Source organism: Protomyctophum bolini (genome assembly GCF_963924005.1).
Source record: "Protomyctophum bolini genome assembly, chromosome: 22".
NCBI lineage: Eukaryota > Metazoa > Chordata > Actinopteri > Myctophiformes > Myctophidae > Protomyctophum > Protomyctophum bolini.
The window spans coordinates 9,131,028-9,157,129 of record NC_137883.1 but is presented as its reverse complement, the minus strand read 5'-3'; the positions used below and the strand labels follow the sequence as shown (position 1 = coordinate 9,157,129).

The 26,102-nt window shown below is 43.2% G+C and overlaps 1 protein-coding gene across 1 annotated transcript in view; it reads right to left on the bottom strand.

The window, feature by feature from the left end:
* The window catches only part of grin3a (glutamate receptor, ionotropic, N-methyl-D-aspartate 3A), a gene marked incomplete at its 5' end in the record, with an annotated part of 68,845 nt that extends 43,326 nt beyond the window's left edge, over nt 1-25,519 (bottom strand). Inside the window, 2 exons of the mRNA XM_080755512.1 lie at nt 8,283-9,040; nt 24,644-25,519. Coding sequence (XP_080611638.1) covers nt 8,283-9,040; nt 24,644-25,519 — 1,634 coding nt within the window. The remainder of the gene's footprint in view (nt 1-8,282; nt 9,041-24,643) is intronic.
* Nucleotides 25,520-26,102: the final 583 nt, after the last annotated feature.

The window sequence follows — 26,102 nt, the reverse complement described above, 5'->3', positions numbered from 1 at the left end:
CGGGACCTTTTAATGAATGGGACAGTCGCTCTAATGTCTTGACACCCTGTTTTCCAATATTCCACTTGCCCCCTTACGACCTCCGTTCCGGTTTGATCACAGGCTAGGGCAGAACATCCGACAAGATCTGTTTTGGCCAGACATTCTACCTGCCACCGCAGCTGCCATACTGTCTCTGAACTTGTCAATTCCTGGTGAGTGACAACACCCGCTTCCTGCTGCACAGTCTCTCACGCACAACAACCCCCCCCCCTCTACCATTTCCTCCTGCCAGCGTTATCATTTTCTGATGCCAACAAATATCTCTGTATCTTGTATCGTCAGTTATCCCAGCTATCTTGCGGGAGTTAATGTCAGGGCAGGAATTTATCCAACCATAACTCCCCTACTTGTCATTCACCTGCCATTTACTGTCTATTTTCATCACTTTGTCCACTGATAGCGCCTTAAAATAATTTCTGTCACTTTCTCCACCCTCCGTATAGTTTGTACAAGGAGGGGGAGATCGTTGGCAAAAATGGTTTTGGCATAAACCAAAAGGGTATCTGGCTCAAAGTAATGCACTTGGATCTTGGCACATACAGAAAGTGGAGAAACCTGAATGTAGGTCTGCAACAAATGACTTTTCCTCATTACATTTCAGTCTGGTCCATATAAATCCTGCAGAAAAAAGGGAAAGCCCAAGAGATTTTTTTGTCACTTCACTTCATTTTCAGATGCAAATCATTACCGTCTGCATTTCTATCTTGCTCAAGGACACAATGCCAGGAGGAGCCGTGGATCAAACCTAGATCATTCAGATTCATGAAGAAATGCTGACCATTTAAGTGATCTTAAAATCCATTGTCTAGATAGAGCCCAGGCAGTGGCGTAACCGCCTGGGTACCCGACTGGTAATCCCGAGCCCGACACTGCCTTTACTGCATGTCTTCCCCCATCTCTCTCCCGTTTCCTGTCAGCCTACTGTCTGTCCCTTCAAAAAACCAATAAAAAAAAAAAAGATTGTGGTGATGCCTTGGCCTTTCCTCTAGCCATAGCAGTGCACCACGGCCACATTTTCAACTTGCACACAATTCTATAAACATTAGCGTGAAACCTAGCCTCAGACTGAAGCTGAGTCCTGTGTGAGAAAGAGATGCAGTCCACTCAGAGTGAGCAGGGTCTATGGGACGGATCCAGGCTACGTGAAACCTGTATATTCATGCTCCCTGAAGAATGAAGACCTCACAGCGTCTCCTCAAGTAAGTATATTTCTCAAAATGTAATCAGATTGCTCAGATGTTTTCCTATTTGGTCTTTTAGACTCATTAGTCTTGTTGATAGTCAAAATGCCTGGAAATAATACGGCCTTGAATGTTACCAGTCAACCGATACCTGTTTCTGCCTCCTCCTCACCACCTTTGTGGGTCTATGGCAAACCTAGCTCTAAATGTGCCAGCATTCTAACCACCTGTTTTGTATTGTGTAATTTGAGTTTTCTCGAGGGACATTGTAGAGGTTTTATAGAGAACCACTTGTTTTCATAACATCTCCAGTAGACACACCACTTATCTTCCAAAGCGCTCTTTCAACACTGCAGCATCTGTTGTGATTTTAGATAGTTTTTCTTATCACGAGATCAGAGGTATGCAATATTCTCAGACAGTATACAAGCTCCAAATGTGTTGTCATAAGAACAGAGAAAATAAACAAAATGACAGCAAGGGCAGAATCCATTTATAACAAAGATGCAGAATATCAGTCTCTTGTGTGAGTAAGAGACGTCACTTGGGTCACAGCAGATACAGTATGTACAGTAGCAGATCCAGAATTCCAGTCACTTGCATGTTTGTAGCAGTTTTTACATTCCCTCTTTCACTCGCCTCTGTATTCTCTCTATGTTCTCATGCGACAGGAGAGCCTATTGCATGTGTATTTTGCCAAACGTATGACACATTTCCAGCTTATGATACAGTTGCAGCACAGTCATTGTTGTAGACATTGTTTGAGAAGTATATACAAATAATTCTTGTCCTCAAGTAGCCAGTGTTGAAAACGTGGCGCCCAGGAATTCTCTGGGTGGGGGTGCACTGGATTTATAATGGCTAGTCTCGCTCAGCGAGCCTCATTACATTACGCAATCTACAGTACTGCCATTTTGGCACTTTGGCACTTGTCCATGTATGGGGAGGGTAAGAAATTCAAAAATGAAATTCAGCAGTTTGACTTTGACACAAATCAAAATATGACAACGTGGAACAACATACTGCACAGACTGGCGACAAAGTAAAGGAAAAGCCTGACTAAATCAGTGAGGAGAAATAATGAACAGAGATGCTTACATACAGGTGTAATGCATGCATCCTGCAACTAATAAACCCTATAAGTCCTATCCTGGGTTTAGAATGCAGCAAAACATTGTCAAAAATAGCAAAGGTAGCAAGATCGACTATTTTCTGCAAATACATTTAGTGAAGAGTGAAAACAGGAAGGGACCTTGTATTATTAGGCCCTTGAGAATGTGGTAAATAGGGTTTATGTGGGTTTTAGACATCATGCATCATGCATGTAATAAAAATGCTGATGTTCAGGTGACAGAATGTCAATGGGGAGACCCATGATCATACTGTGTCAGCAAGGACAGTGCATCGACACCTAGAGAGGGATGTCACGGTGCGGTAGGATTGCGGTGCATAAAGCTATCGTCACAAAGACAAATTCACATCAGAGACTTCGGCGGCGCAAAAAGCCAAAAGTGATGTTGTCTGGTGAGTCATCTTTCACCATATTATGCACAAGTGTGTGCGAGCAAGTGCATCATGATGATGTGTGGCATACTCTAAGAAAGCGGTACGCGCCACGATGATGCCTGGCACTTAATCCATTCACGGCGGGAACCCCTTTTGGTGTTTTAAGCATTTATATGTTACACTTTAGCTATGGAAAAATAGCAGATCTACAAGTTCATATGAGCTTGAAGATCTGCTATTTTTGAAAAACCGTGAAAATGTGGCACAAATCTTTGAATATTTCTTTCGCAGCGAACAAATCTTTGCTTCTGGGAGGTCCCTGGAACAACATATTTTCAGATGTGGGTCGGCGGCCAAATACATATAATTTTGGGGCTCCTTGACATGGAATAGTTTGAGCACTTTAGAAGGCATTTGTAGAATCTGTCCTAAATGGGTTAACAGTGAGTGAGGGGGGTCCGGTGGCTCCGTTATGCTCTGGGGGAATTTCCTGTCATAGTTTGGTCACTTCTCTCTTTTTAGAGGGAAGGGTCACTGCAAATCAATACAAGGTCATTCTGAGTGACCACTTTTATCCTGTGATGAAACGCATCTGTCCTGATGGGAGTGGTCTCTTCCATCTGTCCTGATGGGAGTGGTCTATTCCATCTGTCCTAATGGGAGTGGTCTATTCCATCTGTCCTGATGGGAGTGGTCTCTTCCATCTGTCCTGATGGGAGTGGTCTATTCCATCTGTCCTGATGGGAGTGGTCTATTCCATCTGTCCTGATGGGAGTGGTCTATTCCATGATGGGAGTGGTCTATTCCATGATGGGAGTGGTCTCTGTCCTGATGGGAGTGGTCTATTCCATCTGTCCTGATGGGAGTGGTCTATTCCATCTGTCCTGATGGGAGTGGTCTCTTCCATGATGACAAGGCTCCCTCAGGGCACGACGAGGGAGGGTCACGGATAGTTTGATGACGAGTATGAACATTATATGAGTCATAATGCTATATGGCCTTCACGATTTCAGCACAATCAAACACCTACAGGAGATACCTGCGTGTTAGACAGTGCTCTCTACCATCATCAGAAAAAAAACACCATGCACGCGTGCACACGCACACAGCTGGACTAAATACAAAGCAGAATACAACAAGACAAACACCACCTACTGTATAGGCAAAACATACTGTACACGGACTCAGAGTAATGAAAACAAATATGAAAATGAACGCTGACGAGACCGGTTGCTTTCTTTTTTGCCTCACGGGAGAAAATATGGTAATCTGTACAGGTTTTCAGATTATTCCATTATTTAATGGCTTTAAAGAGAAAAGGCTCAGTGTGCAAGACCTTGAAGCTCTACCTACCCATTTCGTTGCTGTCGGATGGAAACTGTTACTTTTAACAATTGCAATTCAAAAATACATCTACAAGCTCAAAACGCATAGCAATACTCTGCCTTTTAAGCCTGTACATCACCTATTTTTGCTACTTTTGTGACAGTACTATGACGAAGTGAGGCATTAATTGAAAAAAATAAGAATAATAATAATGAATAAAGTGTTGCTGAAGAAAGCGGTATGGGTGATTTAGGAACAAAACGGATGTCAGAATTCAATATTAATTTTCAACGCTCTCAACATTTTATGTTTGTCAAGAATATTAGAATGATGATACTGTAATAATTCCCTGTCTAGAACTTTCACAGCTTATTAGCTGGAGACCAACATGATATGCATTAATGAAAATAATTATAAGAAAGAAAAGAAGAAAAATCATAGCATTATGATGCTGTCTTTGACTTACTGTAAGAGGCTTCATCTACTGCTAATGAATCCCTATAATATGTTTAAAGTTAGTTGTTAAATTTCAAAGCAAAGCACATATGTTCTATTTTTTTTTTACGATCCCGTTATGCAAGGACCTTTACAAATTACAGTATGTCACACTGCAAGCAAATTGACCAAGTAAGTAAGACCAATTTAGCACATCAACAGAGATTTTCAATTTCGACACATTTGGAGGAGCATTGAGCTGACCATACATATCCAGAAATGCACAACCCTGGCCTACACCCACAACACACCCAGGGGCAAAACTATTTGCTCACAACTGGTTTGAATAAAACATTTAATTTGACTTGCATGAACTTGTGGTGAAGAGCTTAAGAGCAACTTGTTTTGAGTTCAGCACCATGGTGACCTCTGAAAATTTGACATAAGTTGCTTCTTGTGCAATCTCTTATGTCCCCTGTGTCTGACATGGCTAAACCAAAGAAGAAACTGCACACTTGTCTAATATGTCTATGGCTTGGTGAATAAACTTTTTCTTGTTATATTGATCTCTTTCTACTGCTATTTTGCTATTGATGCACCACTTCAGTCAGATCTTTCTGTGAGCTGAATGTTATTACAATGAAAACAATTCAAAGAAGATAATGAATCACTGCCCTCCACACCAGGGTCTTGAGCTCTACAGCGCTGCGCAGTGTAGATGTGACATAAAGTAGGATTAGAGTAATGTAGCTGTAGCTCAAACAAGACCACTAGGCAAGCCTAGTTCAGTCACAACTTCACCCGTCTCATTCTATCCATCTTTCAAATGTTACCTTCTCTCATGATTATGAAGGTGTTTATATTGAACTGTCAACTAACAAAAAACGTACAGTATTTACACATTTATACTTGTGTTTACAGGCGTAAGAAACAGAGAGAGAGAGAGAGAGAGCAGTGTGATGCTCTAGTTAAATTAAATGGAGGCAGAAGCACTTATAAAGTGCTTTTACAAAAAGGACCAAGTGGCCACATTCCTGAGCCATGTTAGTCCCTAAAAAAAGCTTGGCTACACTGTCCAGTTAGTGGCCATCACCAGTTTGAACTGAAGAAAACACGAGAAGACCGTTTCTGTGTCGACAACTTGAGTTGGAAAAGCACAATACTGGCGTGTCTGCACATACTAGTTTGTACAGTAGGCTATACACGAGGGAGACGTTTGTCACCCGTGTGTTTCAACAATGTGAACAGTCAATCACTCAGTCAGTAATGGACCAGGGTTTGGCTAAATGGGGTCCGTACGCTTTTCCGATCAGTCATTGGTCCGACATGCGAAAAACGAACATGCGTTAAAACGCAGCGGTAAAGTTCTGACAACATAATAATAATAATGATACTGTGTTTTCTATAACACCAGGGTTTGTCCTGCATGGATAAATGTTTGCCACCTCCCAATAGGGTTTTAGCCACGCTGAAAGGAAAATGCCACGCACCAAAATTATAATCAATTGAGAGTTAAATATATATCCTGGGTGCTCAAGTAAGACAAGCTGTTATTAAGCTATCAACAAATCAATCACTAAGACTGTAGCAAAGCACCCGTCCCTTTGAATGGTTACTTTTATGGCATTCCACCCCCCCCCCCCCCCCCCCATAATATTTATTCTACTGATCAGATCTTCACAAAAACAGGACAGGGCACAGCCGTCTTCCAGGTGTGACTGGCGCCTATAGATTTGGGTTAAACAACGTAACGCAGGCCTTGTTGTGCATATAGTCGCAACACAGACACGTCAGACAGGCATGCTTTTGAATGCCATCGTAGTGATGCAGGAGAGAACAAGTTGTGGAGAGAGAGAGACGCATGGTGAATTAGTGCCAGTTGGTTTGCATGTGGTATGAGCAACAATAGGCTTATAGCCAAAGCTGGACTCCCTCCTGTCCTTATAGCCCTTATGAAGCCAGACACATATTGACTTAAACATTGATCATTTACAGCAGCATCTGGGGGACATCAATGTACTGGGAGTAAGGGTCACATACACACACAGTCACACACACACACAGTCACACACACACACACACACACACACAGTCACACACACACACACACAGTCACACACACACACACACACACACACACACACACACACACACACACACACACACACACACACACACACACACACACACACAGTCACACACACACATCCATGTTGACAGGAGCCACTGAGGGTGAAGGGGGTAACAGCATTTCTAATTAATTTAGTCTCAAGATCAATTAGTTCTGCATGGGATTTGAATCAGCAACATTCTTGTAATGAGCTTACTCCTCCCGATCCTTGAGTCTTCTGCTGCCAGCGCGCTCACACAGATCGACAGACACCGTGCCCATCCATTCCCATCGCACGGTTTATTTACTTCATGCTCATATGGCTGGTGTTTTTATCCGATATTACTGGAACAGCAGACAGAAGAATAAGTCAACATGATCTAAATGCATACCTCTGAATGTAATCGGCCCCACTTTTAAAGAAGTGCAAAGGACAGCGGTACTTTTCGCATCTCCTATACTAAACAGGCCTGAGGCTTGACAAAGAAATTATAACATTCCAGGCAGAGAATAATACTGTGTGCGATACGCGTTCACAGCCAACTGTCCTATTCCCCAGCATGGCCCTGATATATTTATCAATGTTATTATCTCATACCTATATGTGCTTTCCTAAGGCTGCCTGTGGCTGGCAAACAATTCCCACAGCATGCATGTACGTGTGACAGTTTGAAGTTGGACTCATACGCAGGAAGATAGACATAATACTATTGTTTCCGTTTGCTGGCGCTTTGACACAAAGCACCTTGGACTAGTATTACTACAAATACTGGAGTTTTCTTTATGACTTTGGTGGAATTACACCTCCCTAAACTTAACAGTGTTGGTATTCTGTTCTAGTGAGTCACCAAGATGTTCAAAGTAAACCTCTCTCGTGTTATATTTTGATTTACCAGATAACAGGCCCAGGGCTATTCTAGGATGACACTAGCTAAAGATAGATATAATGGCCATAGAATAGTAGAATATATATATATATATATATATATGATCCACACACTAAAAAATTCAGCACAAAAATAAAATCTGAAAATCTTGAATAGCTGTGTGCAGAACAAAGGGTCTTGCTTCTTCACAATCTTGAGTTCTTCAGTCCATAAAGATTCTTACAGATCAATCAAAGCAACCCTTTATATAAGCAGCTTATACTAAACAGAGCATAAACACCTGACAGTGTTCTCTGTAAGCCCTCCAACCTACACCTTTCAAAATAAATTCTGTTCCTGGAGGGGAAGGTACTTCTGGGACGTTTGTTCTGCTGATTCCAGTGTTTTTTTGGGGAGAGGATCACAGTATGAAAGGTCAGACTCTAATTGTAATGCAGTGGTGTGTGATCGGCGCTGATCGTAGCTCATATCTCCCCGCTGTGTCAAAGTGGAATGCAGCAGCTACACACTTCACTACAGCTACACACTTCACTACAGCTACACACTTCACAGTGCTGCTGCTAAATGCAATTCAACACATTATTCTGCCATCACATCGCTACAGTCAGAAAGCTGTGTGCATGTGTGTGTGTGCATGTGAGTGCTTTGGGGAGGTCTACCAACCTCAGGTGGTAGACAGACAATGTATGCAGTTTAGAGTCAGAGAGGAGGAGACAGAAGAGAGAGAGAGAGAGCTAACATCATCTATCCAAGCACATGCAAGCATTTTACGATCTTGTTGATTGAACTTCTTACCTGGCCAGGTATGTCCCTGAGTTGCTTTTGCTCTCCTGTACATCCATACAGTTGGTGGTCCCGGGTATGAGCGCCAGGGCCGGGTTCTCTCGAGCCGCGGTTCCCACCGCCCGCGCCACCAGCTCCAGGGAGTCCTGCACGTAATGGTCAAACGTCGGGGAGCCCATCAGCCCGTGCGCGAGCAGCCCCAGGGGCAGCCCCTCTGTCCTCAGCTCCACCACGTTCTGGCTGTCCCCGAGGACCCAGTGGAAGTCCGGGAGCGACATCCTGGTGGATGCCAGCGTCCAGAGACGTCGCACCTCGCGGATCTCGCACCCAAACGTAACCACGGCTCTGGTGGACGTATCCCGCAGGGCCTCCAGGTGCTTCATGAGGACCTGCTGCTGGTCCGACTTAGACGAGGAGGCAGAGGATGAGGAAGAGGAGGATGTGGCAGAGGAAGAGGACGAGAAGTAGGGGAAAGAGGCAGATGACGACGACGACGACGACAATGACGTATCTGATCCTGTCGCTGCCGATGATGACGATGAAGACGCAGAGGGCCCGGCCGCAGGAGAGGAGATGGCGGTCAGGTTGATCTGGGCACCCAGGTGAAAACGAGTGTTGTTCTTGATGAGGAAAAGGAACTCGGCCACATTCCACTCCTGGCAGAGAAGAACGCTGAGGTCCCACCAGCCATTCATCATCAGCAGGGTGTACAGGAGACGCGCCGCTGGAGCCTCTGCTGTCCGCATGGCCAACTGGAAATGGAGGGGGTTCTGGCAGGATGAAAGAGAAAAGTAGTGGACCGAGTGAGTTTGGGAGAGAGGAAATGTAAGAAATGGACACGGGGAACATGAAAAGGATAGGTTTTGGGCATACCATAAACCGTAGAGGAAAGAGGGATGATAGGGTGTGTTAGTGCCGGGTGGTGTGGGTGAGTGGAGGCGGGCGGGCAGGCGACATGAATTTGGGGGAAAATGGAAGTGAAAAGAGGAGAGGAGGGTAAGATAAAGGGGGTGAAGTGGAAAGATGGTGCAGGTGGTTCCAGGAGGATGAAAGGGAGAGGGAAAAGGAATATATTTGTGTTTTGGATAAGGGATGGAGGCCAGGGAGAGGTGGAGTGTGGGGAGGAGAAGAGAGAAGGTGAGGCAGATTTGTGAGAAGAGAGAGAGAACAATGGATGAAGAGATGGAGACAAATGGGGGACGGATTTGGGAAAGGATAGAGATAAAATAGAGGCGTGGGAGAATGGAGTAGGGGGGGATTAGATAGGATAATGACGAGAAGAGAAGAGAAGAGAAGAGAAGAGATAAGCGTGTTAGTACGGATGGAAAAAAGTAAGATAGTGGTAACATGGGAGTCAATGTATATATGTTATAAAGAGGTGGATTTTAGGGAGAGTAGAGAGCAATTGAGAAGACAAGGGAGGAAGGGATTTGGAGACAGACAAGCGGACGCAGTGATTTGTTTTGGGGGTAAGAAGACAGAAGTGGGAAGAAGAGGTCGGATGTTGGAGCATAGTGGGTAAAAACGGGGGAGGAAAAAGAAGAGATGGAGAGAGAGAGAAAGAGAGAAACAGAGAGAGAGAAAGAGAGAAAGAGAGAAAAAAAGAGAGAGAGAGAAAGAAAGAGAGAAAGAAATAAATTCTGTATCAGATTTCAGATTTTGCATTAAAAGTGAAGAACACACACAGTTCGCTGCATATAATGGATTTCAAACTCGACTGGCTTACCTGCACCTATGAATATCATTATACACATCAAGAACAGTGTTACCTTTATCTGCATGGAAATTGATATCACGTACACACTGTATGGATCGGCCGGCCCTTATAGAAAGCACTGCCTCTTCAGATTCAAAAGGTTCTCCCGAACATATTTTTTGCTTTGTCGACAAAACTTGTGATTTATGAAGAATTGATTTCGGTGTCAAGAATGAGTGCTTTGTATTCCCCCCACTTGCCAAACTGATACATTGATAGCAAAAGCTTACCGGTATTTCTGCGAGACAAATTCCCTGATATTATGATTTTGTTTAGATTTTACGAAGGCTTATTACTACTGCCATCTCCTGCAAATCTTGAGACGTGTGGGGACAAGATTTAATGGACATTTGACCTGAATTCCCCTTTCATTGTCACTGGCAAATCTTGAGACGTGTGGGGGAAAAAGCTGTATATAGGAGGGGCTAGCGCCCCTCAAAAATGAAATACTCCAGTAAAGTAATAGTACCTAAAATCTGTACTTAAGTAAATGTACTGACGTATGTTACTTTCCACCAGTGGTTCTAATCACACAATAGGTGCCTCTGCAGGGCTCAGAGGCTAAAGAATGTCTCTGTCATTTTTTTAGTGAGGTTCCAGTTGGTATGGGCCAGTTCTGATCTCGCCTCTGTAAGGGGCTATACTTGACATACAAAATGTGCACAGTCACCCTGGGAATCAGCTACCGGAGCAGGGGGTAGGGCTTAACCCTGTCTCTTTAGAATAAAACATATCTATTCACGCTATGATTGTCTAGTGATTATGTCAGACTGAGACTTTATCCACATACTTTGCATAAATTATTTATTCCTCTTTATGCACCGACAAGTGGAGAATCACAATATCAGTTATAATAATATTACTTGGAGAGTAAAGTACAGTGGAGAACAACATTAATGTTACAATTTTAAAATGAATATCTCTTACTAGTTACTCTTAGTTAAAGATTAAGCCACCAATTAATCCAATGACAATATCAGGACTCATGTCATCTTGGCCAAAACACGCAAGACTCAGTCAGTCAGTTTCCAACATTGAACATCACTTGAAATCTCAGCTAGCTGCACAAGAGTTTTCACAAAGCCGTGTGGGGACCTCTGCATTGTGCGAGACAGTTTTGACATGACACTAATGAAGGCCTAGGGCTGACATTTTTGTCTGTTCTCTCCGTGAATGACTTAAAGTATATATATTCTATGAGTGTGTATCCTGATTTGATGTCCACATTCTTGTGAAACACAAGACATCACCGAGTTGTTTAATTATTTCAAGGACAAGAAAGAAATCACGAAAGCATGAAAATGGAGATTTTTTCTGCAGAATTGATGTCTGAAATCTGTTGACCAACCACTAGTACTCAGCCACCCTCTAGAGTCCATCATTGTCTTGTTATACTGTACCTCGACTCCTCGCGCTACAAGACTAGGCTGCAATGTGTAGTCTGCTCTGTTGAGAGGCTTATGGGTTTCTACCGATAGCCTGTACTCAATCAGGGGGAGGAAAAAAAGGAGCTTGAAAGATGGTGATGGACCCCACCCACCCAATGTGAACCACCTCTTCATGAATAGGGACTGTACAGCATGTGACGGTATTGTTTTGATAACCAGATATTCTGTTCTATACGATATAATATTACGATTGTATTTTATTGTTTTCTTGTGCACATTCTGCACTTTTTGTATTCTCTTGGAAACTGTAACACTTGAATTCCCCCTTGGAGATCAATACATTTAATCTAATTTAATTAGACAGGCATTTACTAAGTCTTCAGTGTTTATGGCAGGCCGCTATAGTCTAATTTGTCCCACCACAGTTTCATAATGAACATAAAATATCTTCACACTTCTCGTAATAATAGGGCTGGGTGATGTTATAATTTACAGAAATGTAATGATTTACATAACATGGATTGGCGTGTCACAAGTTACAACATGGCTGTGTCCCGTCAAAGCATGATTCCCCTGGAGAATAAGCTGCAGCAGAAAAAACTAAAACGAAATAAAAACCTTGAAAACTGTGGGAGTATTTTAGACAGTGACCCAACAATGTAAACACTGAGCTTGGAAAAAGCTTATCACAGCGATACAACATATGCTTCGTCAAGAGACAGCAGCAAGAGCGCACCATACAGGAAGTCCTGTTTATGTTTTGTTCCCACCCAAGCATGATATTATATTAGCATTACAAACGCATTGTGTTTCCGTTTGCAGTAGTCACTCAGAATTGATTTTCAAAAGGCTTCTTCATCGCAGTCATGTCAAGACAAATTTCTGCAGCCATTCATGAATGAATGAATAAATTGTATTTATATAGCATCTTTCCAAACATATAGTTATACAAAGTGCTTGCAATGCGCATGCGATGCACATGCTCAGGGCCAATCAAACGCATACATTCAAGCAATCTCACCGGGATAGTAACCTCATTTCCAGGCTTTTCTCATCTCACGAGGAGAAAAGCCTGGTAACGACCTAAGGCAAAACGTATAGGGCGGGACTTTCATTGTATGCCTAATCTATATACTTCCCCTGGAAGCTGTCTTTTCTTTTTCTTTTTTCTTTTTACCAATCACAACACACATTTAATGCCTGGGGAACGCAAACATTTCCTTGGACTTCCACTAATGGCACTTACAGCTCCAGCCAATGAGAAACATGCATCTAGAAACAGTCAAAAACAGTGTACAAATTAAAAATTATGCAAAAATAAGTAGCGTTTAAAAGCGGTACCATGTAAGCTTGTTTTTTATTTATTTTTATTTTATTAATTAAATATAATTGTGTCCAATCTGTATGGTAGAGTATGTTAATACAACATAACTTATACATTTGGGGTGGTTGTATTTTGTCTCCAGGGCTGCTCTTTTATTGAGACATTTAGATCATGTCAAAAGTCATGTCTCACCTAGACACTGGCTCTGACACCAAGTTTGACCTGAAGGTCAAGCTTGATGATGTGTCCCCTGAGCAAGCAGGCAGGCTCTATTAGCGCCATTGTAGAAAAGAAAATCTGCAGTTGCGATAGACATTGTGGGTTAAAATAATAAGCGATTTGTGGTAACGTCATAAGCTTAGAGGGAGTTATGTGCCAAAAAAAAGAACAGCTCTACAAGATAACTCTTCACGATTCGAAACGTTGTTAGCATGTAGATCAGTTTATTGATCTACATTCGAAAGCAGCACTAACTGACAACACCGTTTACAAAGGGGCTGCACGCACGCGCACACACACACACACACACACACACACACACACACACACACACACACACACACACACTACAAAGATGTAGGATAGTTGGGGAAGACAAGTGAAGTAGAGTAGATGTCTTAGAATGCAGAGCCTTTGGGGCAGTAGTAAATTAGCATTGCCTCTTTGCCCAGTATTACCCTATAAGTACTAAAAGACACTTTTTGTACTTTTAGTAAAAAAAACTAATAAAAGGTAAGAATTAAAAGCAATAAAACAGTACATGTAACAAGTTCAAATTAAGTCAACTTGGAAAGGCTAGTCTAAACAGGTGGGTTTTCAGTGCGGTTTTGAAGGTAGGGATATAATTATACAACATGTATAATATGCCTAATACACAAATAAACATGTGCACAAACACTTTTGTTTCAATTGATTCCACAACTTTTACACAAGCTATGCACAAAAATCGTCTATTGGTTAATTTCATGTATCTCATTAATCACGTTGCTCATTAAGCATGCAAATTGGACAATAATCCTTATTCCTCTCCATAATCTGCTGATTGTCTACAATGGGAAGCATTTATACCGTTACAGCAGAAAACAGAAACACCATCAGAACCAATTATATGCCAGAATTCATTTCGGATCTGGAACTATGTTCTTTGGTGAAATAAAAAGACTCACTACTCTCTCTACCCCAGGGTCATGGATTTATTCTTGGCTGTGATCCCGCGGTACTGTGATCCAGCTAAATCTGCAACCCTCTCTTTGTTCAGCTCTCTAACGAGGGGGAAGATTTTTTTCACAATGAGGCAAGACAGCCCCAACTCTGTTCAAGGGTTCTACATCAAGGGTTCCCAAAATGTTCAGGCTGCAACCCCCCGAAACAATCATATCTGAACTGGGGACCCCCCACCCTGACAAGCACTTGAAATTGTAGGCATTACCTTTAGTATGACAAGGTTCCACAGATAAATAGCATCTCGCACAGAGAGGCGTTTTGAGCTTGTGTGTGTACGTATGTGGCATAAAAGCTGGAAAGTCTAACAAAGGCTGTGATATGTTACGAATCTTACGATGTCCTTGTGTATTGTTCATGTGCACAAATGACAACTTCTATGTCATGAAGGTCAAGGTGATGAAGGGACTAGAACGAGCAGCTGCATGTTGGTCTTGCTTTGATTCGATTAAAGGGACACTTGTTAATGACGTTTAGAAGATTTAGAACACTTTCCTTGGGGTCTTTATGTGTTTAATAAGTGTTTTAGATATTTTAGATTTTAGCAGTGAGCCCAGTGTCTCTGATGTCAAGGACACTGGGCTCACTTCCTTCCTGGACTACAATTCCCATAATGCTTCTCCTTGTGGATAGGGGGAAGGCTGTCTTACTGAGACAAGTCCATGTAGTCCAGGAAGTAAGTATTATGAATTAATTAAGTGTTAATTATTAATCAAGCACAGCTGTCATATAGTCACTATATGATATATATGACTATATTATAGTGTACCTGAAATAAAGTGGGTTCTGATAATCCATGAACTTTTCACTAGTAATAATATAATGGTGACCTTGTTGATTTAATGTATAACTACAAACATGAGTGTCATCTATAGGCTTGTTACCTAATGATACAACATTCCACTGAAACATCTATATTTTGCAAAATTACAGATTCCCCAGAGGAACTGACTATTGTGTTTTCATCAGCAGGAAATCCTATAAGAAGCATACCGGTAGCCCCCAACTCACTATTCTGCTGCACAGTAAAAAAAAATATATATATCCTTAGTGCAGAGTTCAATTAACCATGAGGATGTTACTGTGTGAACTCGTATCAACCATAGATGGTTGATGAATACACAAAGAGTGTGATGGTTACCTCACCCTCTTTTTGTATTCATTTCCTTGGTCAACCCTGGACAGCTGCATCTAATGATGCCTGATGTATTCATAAGACAGTACAGTATTGAGATCACTCTACTCTCCATCTATGCTTTTGAGTTCCTGTGCGATGTGCGATATGCAAAGTGCAGGCTGTTCCGCAACTTGACCGCAAGTGTATATACAACAGTGGTTGGGGGTGATCCAAAAGTGGGTCCCACCAATTGTTTGGGACACTGGTATACAATGTAATAATGAATTGCATTTTTATAGCGCTTTTCCAAGTGCTCAAAGCGCTTAACAATGGTTCATTCATTCATACATTGGGAGGTGAAGCGGCGAACAGTCGAAGCCAGCGTCCTCACTTCCCACATTTACACACCAATGTAGGGTTCAGTGTCTTGCCCAAGGACACTTCGACATGTGGACAGGAAGAGCCGGGATTCGAATCGCCGACCCAGGGATCATTGGGCGACCTGCTCTACCTCCTGAGCCACAGCCGCCCACGAATGTACCAGCTGGAATTTGGCTGGAAATAGTAGCCAGCCAGGGACGGTGGACCTGGGGGGCTATGAAGGGCTGGCAGATGTACCAAGGGTCTGAAATGGTTTATCACACAGGGCTCAGGGTTGAATTCTTGAAATTTGCAGCTGCCCTATCATCATGCAATATGTGTAGTTGGAAGGAAAATACCAATGGTGTGGTGGCTGAATATTCTACTTCACTTGAAAAATCACACCCGTGTGAAGTAAGTGGTGCAACTCCGTGTGGGCGTCCCCGGGGAGTCCCACAGGAACGTGCCCAGGGTGCCGGCCCGGTTCTGGCGAGCGAGAACGGTCGAGAAATTACAGAGTTACCTTGTGGGGGTCCCCAGGGGGTCCCCTCTACTGTACTGTACTGTCAAACACGAAATAATCATATATAGTTAATATGTGTGTGTGTGCGTGCTTAAAAATAACCAGACAAGGACAGGGTTGTACCGTCTATTGTGAACTAGTGACTATTTTGATTAGGTGTCTTGTTAGACAAACATTCTGCAAAAAAGGTTGGTGAAAATAGCAAATAAACAAGCTCTACAAGAATGTAAATGTTTAAATGCTAAAGCAAGAGTCTCAATTAAAAATGCACACGCATGCACACGCACGCACGCACACACTTTTCATGTTTCTTTTCATGATGTATATTTAATTGAAAGGGAGCGAGGGGCAGATACCTTAAATTACTGGATTCTGGAGTAGATCGATAACACACAATACTGTGCAATTTCACACCGTTACATGGTCAGAGTCAGGAAGAAGCTAAAGGAAAAAAAGGCAATAACAAAGTAACAGGCTGGAAATGTTTAAATGCAAAGCGTGAAATACCCATAAAGTGGAATAATTGATACATTAAAAAACATGAGCAGTGGTGAGAAAGGCAGGTGTGTGTGTGTGTGTGTGTGTGTGTGTGTAAACGGCACCATCAGCAGCCTGTTTGTAGTCATGACAAACATTTTGAGTCTGAAAAAACATGAAAGGGGTCTTTGTTCTCTGGGCTAAATGATTTATTGCCGTTCTTCCCTGATCTTTTGTTCAGAACCCGCACATTAAGGTGAAATAAGGAGGACAAATGAAAATCAATGCAACATAATTGCTTATGATTCCACAGTTTAAACACCTGCTGATTCATCAATAGCTCTCTTTATCACTTCATTTTGTGAGACATACTGTATCGTGTGGATAAAATAACTATCAAATATGAGTGATTGACTATCGTAAACGATACAGAGCCACCTCCCTGACAAAAGCAACATATAGGAATAAGTTGTTTATTTTTGGACCACATTTCTGATATGAGACTATTCTAAGATGACAAAATAGTATTCTCCATAGAGAAATAACTTGTGTGACCCAAGGGATGAACAAGTGATGAGCTATACTAACAGGTTTTGAGCTACACCAACATGTGATATTAAAAATGTGATATAGTCATCTTTCTAAACTTACTCCCATTATGTGATGAAGTTAGGAATTGCTTTTCAACTTTGGTGGCGAGCTTATAGGAGCTAAAACCATGTGATATTTAAACAAAATCCCTCTAAACTTACTCCCAATATACACACACACCAGAGAGAGCCCAGCTGGAGAGCTGGGCTTATTTATCTGGGTCAGAGCGCTGGAGTAACCGACAGTGGGTGCTTGGACACTGGCAGGCACTTTGTGTTCAACATTTCACTGCGTGCCAGTCTGGAACTGTGACGGCTCACCATGAACCACATGACCATGCAAGTTGAACACCATCGCTGTCGGGGCGGAAACCTGGTACCGTTACTTTTCAGGAAAACGTATCACTTTCCAAATGTCCGAATTGATCAAAAATAGCATCTATCTGCAAGCTTGCAACTTAAAAGCTTTATGCACTGGCCATTGTCTCTACTTTTGCGAGACACTCTTGTACGACAAAGTATGGCATATTCATTTACAAAATAAATAAATAAGATACAAGGTTTCTTCTGCTGCCTTAAAGCAATGATATGCTCTCCTTGCTTTGTCACAGCCTGCCACCTGAGCGAGTATAAATTGATATAGCGAGTTATCTGTATTTGCGGAATAAATAGCATAGTTGAAATTATTGGGAGTATTGGGAAATGTTTTGGCAAGGATTTCCCAAGTGAAACTAGTAGAACTTGAAGTGAACAATTAGGCATAATCTACAGTATTGTGTATTAATCTATTGCAGTGCTCTTGTGTATGAGCATACAGACATACTGCATGAAAGTGTGGCATGACAGTGAACACGTGCGTCATCGGGACCTATCTGGTACTCAAACTACACCTCAGAGTGCCTGTGGCACCTTGCGGCAGTCTCACAACATCATTAAAGATCCATCCCACCCCAGCCATCACTTGTTCAACCTCCTGCCGTCTGGAAGGAGATGCAGGATTCAAAACAGCAGCTACTGTAGGACTTCTAAGAAGAAAAACAACGTACCCTGGGCTGTGGTGCAATTAAGCAATGCTGCTTTCACCACGATCCCCCCCGACCCAGTGTGCAGTAACTGGAGAACAAGCGTCCTTTTTAAACATCAAATGTACCTATTTTTGCTGTATGTGCTCTTGTGCTTTGTTAGATCTAGCACATGACATATGCAAATTTGACTTAACCCTGATCCAATTTACCGTACAACATTGCACAAAATCTGCATCCCATTTCTAACCATCATTTAACAGTAATTGGAACATCAAGTGCTGAAAAATAAACAATATTGTTACAGTTCTGTAAAGATGGGCCACAGATCAAATAAAATAAACCTTCTGTATAGTTACAATAGAGTCCAACTAAAAGAATGAAGGTAAACATTTAAGCCGATTGTTTGTCATCTGAAGAATAGTGAAATGTACAAGCTCTCAACCTTCCGCGATAAGACGGGTCGGTCAGCAATTTCTGAATAATTTCGTCTCTAGAATGAAAATATTTCCTGCTGTTGAAAGTGGTTAAGTGCAAGTATTGTGCATCCTCATGAGTGCCAGCCAGATGTATGATAATCATTACACAGTATTTGTACGATCATTTTACCCTAATTTTAATATACGATCAACAATGCTAAATAATGCCCACCTGTATGATAATTGTGCCATTATAAAAGAAGGTGCATGTATTTGCTAAATTCCCCGACTGCTGATTCACAATCTACGTTGACGTTTACATACACATAATGGATTAAGATAAGGAAATCTAATCCTAGATTTGTACTTTGAGGCAAAGTCTGTCTTTCTAGTCAATCCTTGCCTTGATGCATGACGTGCATCAAGCTCCCCCACCGGAGACAGCATGGCTGTAGCTCTCCATCAGTGTGTGAAGAAGATAGCGGGGGGGATACATTTAAAATGGACACAATGTACAGTAAGCGTTATGCAACTGTAAACACTTTGACCACAACACACTTGTATCAGAAACTGACTGCCCCAGCACATTAAACCTCTGATACGGAGGTTGAAGTCCTAATATGAGGGACTTTTTGGATGATTTTGAAAAGAGAAACTTTCACCGGTACAAAATACAGCAAGCATATTAAAATAAATGCATAGACAGCATTACATCATAAATACTGTATATACCCATGACTTATACAACAGTTTCAATGTTTTAATTTCAGCAGATGATGGATGGAGCCCGCAGCTCACCACAGGTACAAAGAAAGACGTTCTTTATTGAGAATTCTGACGTTTCGATCTATTTGATCTTCATCAGACTGATGATCTTCATCAGACTGATGATCTTCATCAGTCTTCTGATATTCATCAGATCTTCATCTTCATCAGATCTTCATCAGTCTGATGAAGATCAAATAGATCGAAACGTTGTCAGAATTCTCAATAAAGAACGTCTTTTTTTGTGTGCGGGCTCCATCCATCATCCTCTGTTTTTAGCCCAGCACCCAGCCTGTCCATGTGCGTGTTCTACGTCCACTCTCAATGTTTTCATTTCTACAATTTTATACCATGATTTTGTAACCCATTTTTCACCCCCGTGTCAATTATCTAATGTGATCCTGGGCTCTACACGCCCTCCACCAACCCACGCTGGGCAAGACCTAAGCTGTAGAGGCTATCATTTGTTTTGGGGTGGAAGTTTGCAGGATTTTGGCGGAAGTACCGCTCAAGGAAATTGATGCTTTACAAATCAGTTTACATTCTCCATGAATGAAAGTGTTGTGATTGGTCGGAATAATATCGTATCTGGGGGAAATACATTTGTCGGATCTTCCGGACCGACACATCCACCGATAGCGTCTCTGCCATAGGTTGTGACCAGGCTTTTCGCTCGACTTTTTAGCTCGCAGATCAGTAAGCCTGGGACCGAGGCTGCCGCCAATCTGGGGAGAGCAACGGACTTGAACTCATGCTTCCTTCATGCATGAGTGTCCAAGTTGCTCCTTTACACCTGCCAGCGGGGAGTTTCCCCGGTTGGACGTAGCGTCGAAGGAACACGTTATTCCAACCAGTTCCTTTCCCCTCCATCAGGCGCCCCAGCTGGCCAGCGTTTTTTGTGAAGGTACCTACCCTAGGGGACATGGGGAGAACATGCAAACTCCACACAGAAAGGCCCTTTCGCCAACTTCGCCTTGGGTATGGGCACTGATGACGTGGAGGAGAGAACACGCCGCCAGCACCCACAGTGTCCCCAGCGGGACTCTAACCCAGGACCTTCTAGCTGTGAGGCGACAGCACTACTGACTGTTTCACAATTCATTTGTTTTTGTGAAGAAAGTACACTGCAATTTCACTTCTTTTGGCTGTATACGATAATCTTCTTTAGGATTTGAAGCCTCTGGTACGATAGTTTAACATTTCCCATCTGACAACACTGTAAGTGTTCCTACTTTTGCTTCCCTCCCTCAACTTTAACTCGTCTCCAGATCCTAGCCTCTTACCTGCTAAACTATTCACCCCTCGCTGCCTCCAAACTTCTCAACTCTGTTTACACACACACACACACACACACACACGTTACTGTAGCTCAGTCGGTGGCAAGTGTCCCAGAAGCCTTCAGGATAACTAATGGTGGGGTGAGTGTGTATGTGTGACTGTGTGCGTGCGTTCGTTCGTGTGTGAGAGACTGAGTGATAGTGTGTATACTGTATAGCAAATGTACAATGTGGTTGACCGTTACCAAGGAGGTCTCTGCCTCAAGTATTGACACACACGCGAGCACACATACACAGTACTTGCTTCAAAGCTCGGGGGCTCTAGCCACAGGCATGAATATAGCCTGCAAACCAGTAAAATTAAACTGAGAGAGAAGCAGTGATTTGATTCGACGGACACTCACTCGCCTAATGGTGTACCTGCCTTGTTGTCAAATCCTTAAAAAAGCCATGCATTTGTTCTAACACCTTGAACTTACGTTAACTCACAGAACATTGATTGAACCCTAGCATCAGTACCCAAACAAGCACTCTCAAGCTTTAATACACTACTAGACAATACTAGTAATAAATCACAATTATGGATGAACGTATGTCTGTATCAAGATCATGAAATAAACAGCGCAACCCTCATCTCACACCTGCATGCTCACGCACCCACATACTTGAACAATAGTGTGTGTGTGTGTGTGTGTGTGTGTGTGTGTGTGTCAAAGTAACACTTTTTTCTGCAAGCTTTGAATTTGAGAGTGGATTAGCATAAAATAATGTCTAATTATCCTAATGTCATTGTTTGGCATTCCAGTGGTGAATTCAACAGATCATCTTAAATTGGCATATTTGGCACATACTGGTTTGCATTTCCACTGAGGCAGATGGGATTACAGGAACAGAATGATCGAGTGTGTTCTGTGTTGCAGTTTTATTTGTATTTATTTTTTTCATATTCACTCTTCTGCCATTCTTGTTTGTATTCCTTCTTTTCCCTATGATTTATTGTCTGGGTGGGTGCCGGGCTACTGTTGAAAAGTCCAATATAGCATCAGTACAGTATATCATCATAATGAAAAAACAAAGCCAATTACAACATATTTCCCATAATTGCTTTCCGTCAGCCTGCTGCCTACTAGTCAAATACCACATCTGGAATGTTGCACTAATGCGAATCCTATTGTTCATGTATTTTTGAGTGGTGCAACCACTCCAAGGAACAGCAATGTCCGTGTTCGTTCACCTATGTATGTGACGTTAATGAGCACGAGTATGACTATTAGTACCAGTAGGGGCGCTGTTGTGCCAGAAACAGAGAGAGAGATAGTGCTGTAGGCTACTGTTGCCTGCTAATGAGAGAGAGAGAGAGGAGGGGGGGCGAGAGAGGGGAGTTGCACCACTCAGTTCACACAAATGTGATTTTTTTAGTAATGCTGTCAAGCCTGCTATGCAAAAAAAATTACATCTTCGCGTCACCAGACTTTCCACCTCGGAGGAACACCTGGTCAGTGTTCCAAAATCGCTGTCGCTTTGTTTTGGTCCCCCCTGTTGGTTTTTAGTCTCGCCAGCCGCTACGAGTTGGAATAAAAGATGGATAAGCCAAAATAACTATTCAAAGACGTACTTGAAGAAACTTGACGGATTCATACACCACATCAAGGCTTTTATTGCGTAGGCCCAAAAATTATGCCCTTGAATGCGGGGGAAAGAAATTGGGGTAATTCTGGTTCCGAAAGGTGGTTCCGACCTGATGACTACAAACCAGTACTTTGTACTACAACATGATGTTAGTTGTTCCCCTCCCGACCGGATTAGAAACCCAAAAATGCCTCCCAGTAGGCTAGTTGGGGCTACCGCAGGAGCAATTTAGTAAAAGTGAATTATATTTGTAACACAGAGTTAGCAATAGAGATTTCCAATCCTCAAGGCACTTTAACAAAAGTTTCTGTTTCGTATTCTGATCCCTGTGACCACATTTTACACTATCATATTCAACAACATAATCCATATGGATGGGAGTCTTAGATCTTGGAATATTATGTTTTTCAGCCCTATTCGTGAAATATATTGTCCCAGGGAGAATACACTTCATATTCTGGGCCCCATGAGCCATGGCATACTCTGAATGTTTCATAATATTGAAATAAATAATACAATCTATTACCATTCATCTACTATATCTTATCTTTTCTGGTCTTTGACTTATGTTGCCAACTTGCCATCTCTTCTCTGCACAGTCAAATCCTCAGTGTTCAACTTAGAGTGTACAAATGAGGCAAATAAACCCTTATGGTTACATTTTGGCACACTCGGTGTGGTCTATCTGGTTTGTTAAAAATTGAGATATCAGGTCTCTGCAGCATCGCATCAGTGTGATATGCAGACCTTTTACATTGAAGAGAAGAGCTCCATCAATTTTACTCCCCAAAAATGAGACACCTACATTCATCTACACAATGATTGATGACGCTAAATTAGCTTATATCACACTATGGCTCTTTTTATGACAATAGTTAAAACAACCTGAGCAGCATATTGATCATGATAATGCTTTCACAATAGACCAGCCAAAAGAGTAATTGGGTGTTTTAAGGAGATGGGTTTATAGGGAAGATAGCTATTTGTGGCAGAATGTAAAAGAAAATCAATCTATCAAAACATTAAAAAAGGAAAAACTAAATAGATACCACACAAGTTTAGTTACACATTGCTGTCATTGTGTATTTGGAAACATTATCCTCCAACAACTCTGCTATTTTCTAGACTGCAATATAGAGGGTATGCGCGTGACATCATCATACCCGGAAGCAAAAAAACTACTTTCTGGTCTTGACAGAACATACATCCAAACAGAAAAGTCCTATTTAATTTAATTTAGCTACGTTAAACATACTTTGCCACTCACTTTATGCATGCACATGTCCGTTCTGTTTTGAACTGGCAACAGGAATCTGAATGCAGACCAGAGTTTGGACAGTGGACTCTCCATGGTCTTGAATTTCCACATGGGAATTAATCAATCTCAAATTAGTATAGACGCACGCCCTCTGTGTAATATTGATTTTAATTAGCTCATCCTTTCAACTCTTGGGGACAGCAGGTCTACTTATAGACAAACACAATGTAGGCCTATATTGTTCACAGCATCTTGTGCGGTGTGTGTGTGTGTGTGTGTGTGCGTGCGCGCACACACACACACACACACACACACACACACACACACACACACACACACACACACACACACACACACACACACACACACACACACACACACACACACACACACACACACACACACACACACACACACACACACACACACACACACACACACACACACACACACACACACACACACACACACACACACACACACACACACACACACACACACACACACACACACACACACACACACACAGTGACCAGATGTCCCCCTTTGTGTGGGACAGTCCCTCATTTCAAAGACCTTGCAGGTGTCCCACAAATTGAGACCCTGGCTGTCCCACATTGTGAATGGCAGGCATCAGTGTTCAAATGCCATAATAGGTCCCCAAAATTGTTGGCTTTCTGATGTAAAGCTCTCTCATTGTCTCTTTTCCTGCAAGAGCATGCGTTTTTAAGCCTGTTAAAATAACATGAGAAATATCCCTATTATTCCCTAGGCAGGCTACACTATACCAAGTCGGCCATAACACCATATGACCAGAATTAGCATTTTAAATAAAAATGTGAGACTTGAGTCCAGATGGGTTTATATAGGGCAATATTAGGCCTATGGGCGAATATGACATAAGGCATTTTTAATAGTAACTTCAGTGATAAGTTGCTAACCCCGTCCTGTCTCACACAAGTGATACTTCTGTCCCTCAAATGAACAGTTTGGATCTGGTCACCCTACACACACAATCAGAGGTCAGGTGTGAAACTGGATCCACTGGACTGAAACTTACTTAATTAATAATTAACCACAGAGACGCGCGCGCCCATTTGGGCATGTGTTGCAAACAAAATAGCCATAGTTGTGAGCATGCTTGCATTTCTACTCTAATCATTCCAGACAGTAATTGTTATGGTATCAATGAATGAGCATTGTGAACCAGCATGTGAACCCAGCCATATTAGCCTACATATACATACCAAACTGTGGCGCGTGAACTCCTTATGCACCACGCTGATGACGGGCACCTGGAGCGCCTTGGAGATGAACTCCAACTTAACCAGCTCGTCGCGGTTCCGCGGGAAGGCGAGCATGGCGGAGACCCCCTGCACCACCACGGTGTGACACACGCTCTCCAAGAACGACAGCGGGTCCTCCACCTCGGCCTCCGCGTCGGCGCCGCCCGGGGTCGAGGAGGAGGCGGAGAGGAAGGGGAACTGCGCGGGCAGCTCGCCCAGCCCGGACCCCACGGCCATGACGAGCTCCAGGGACAGGTTGTAGGGCAGTATGGCGGCGCGGTTGAGCGCCTCGGCGGCCAGCAGCACCGAGTCCCGCGGGGCGAACACGCGGCTCTCCCTCGAGGCGCTCTCCTCGCGCAGCCGCGCCAGGTTCTTACTTCTGCTGGCGCCCCGCTGGCCGTTACCCCCCGAGCCTCTAGTCCTGAGACTCCCCAAACCCACCGGACTTCCTCCTCCGACACTTGTTGTCTGCCCGCTCTTCTCCTCCTCCTCCTCGTCCAACAACAAAAACTCCCGCAGGGCGCGCGTCACCCTCGAAGACCCACCGCCAGCTGTTGCCGCTTCCCGGTCCCCCTCCTCCCCGTCGTCGTACGACCCGCCGCCGGCGGAGGAGGACGAGGGGACCAACCGGGGCTGGACGTGCAGAGCCCCGACTCGGACCGTGTGGCCGATGCGTCTCAGCACCTGGCAGGGCTGCGGGTGGGACAGGGCGCCCCGCGGGAGCAGCACCACCACCACCAGTGCGCACAGCAGCAGTGATGGAGGCGCCCACCTCGGACCCATGGCTCCCTGCAGGCTGCGGACACCCCGCCGTCCTCCACCCGCGCTGCCCGTCATCATTATCATAATCATCATCAGCGTTCCCCGGGAACCGGTGTCCTCCTCCTGCGATAACAACAACGTGACCGAAACACGGCGTGCCCCCCGGTGTGCTCCACCGCGTGCACCGCGTGCGCCCCGCCGCGCCTCAACAGACCGGCTCCGGCTGCTCCGCGGCAAAACTTGTGCGTTATCCCCCGCCGACAACAGGCTGCGCGAGACCGGGCACGAGCCGCGCACATGCAAAAGATGAATCCAAAGTCGTGCCGTCGTTTTTCATCTCAAAGGATTTTCATCGGCAAGACCTTTTTGAACAAAATTAAGATTAAGATTCCCACAGAGAGAGAAATAAAACAAAATAGAAAACTGGAAAAACCCCTCTGGGGAAAAAGCAAGCACAAGAAACTATTGTACTTTAGAAAAAATAAAACACATTCCAGATACTGAAATCCATCACCCATGAAGGGAAATACCTATAGGAAGATTTTGTTTTTGCGCTATAGGATCCTATTTCGGGGGGGAAAAAAAGAAAAATGTATATTCCATTATTTCCATATACCATCCGGGTGCAGCAGGCGCACGGGTAACTGTTTGGTTTCCT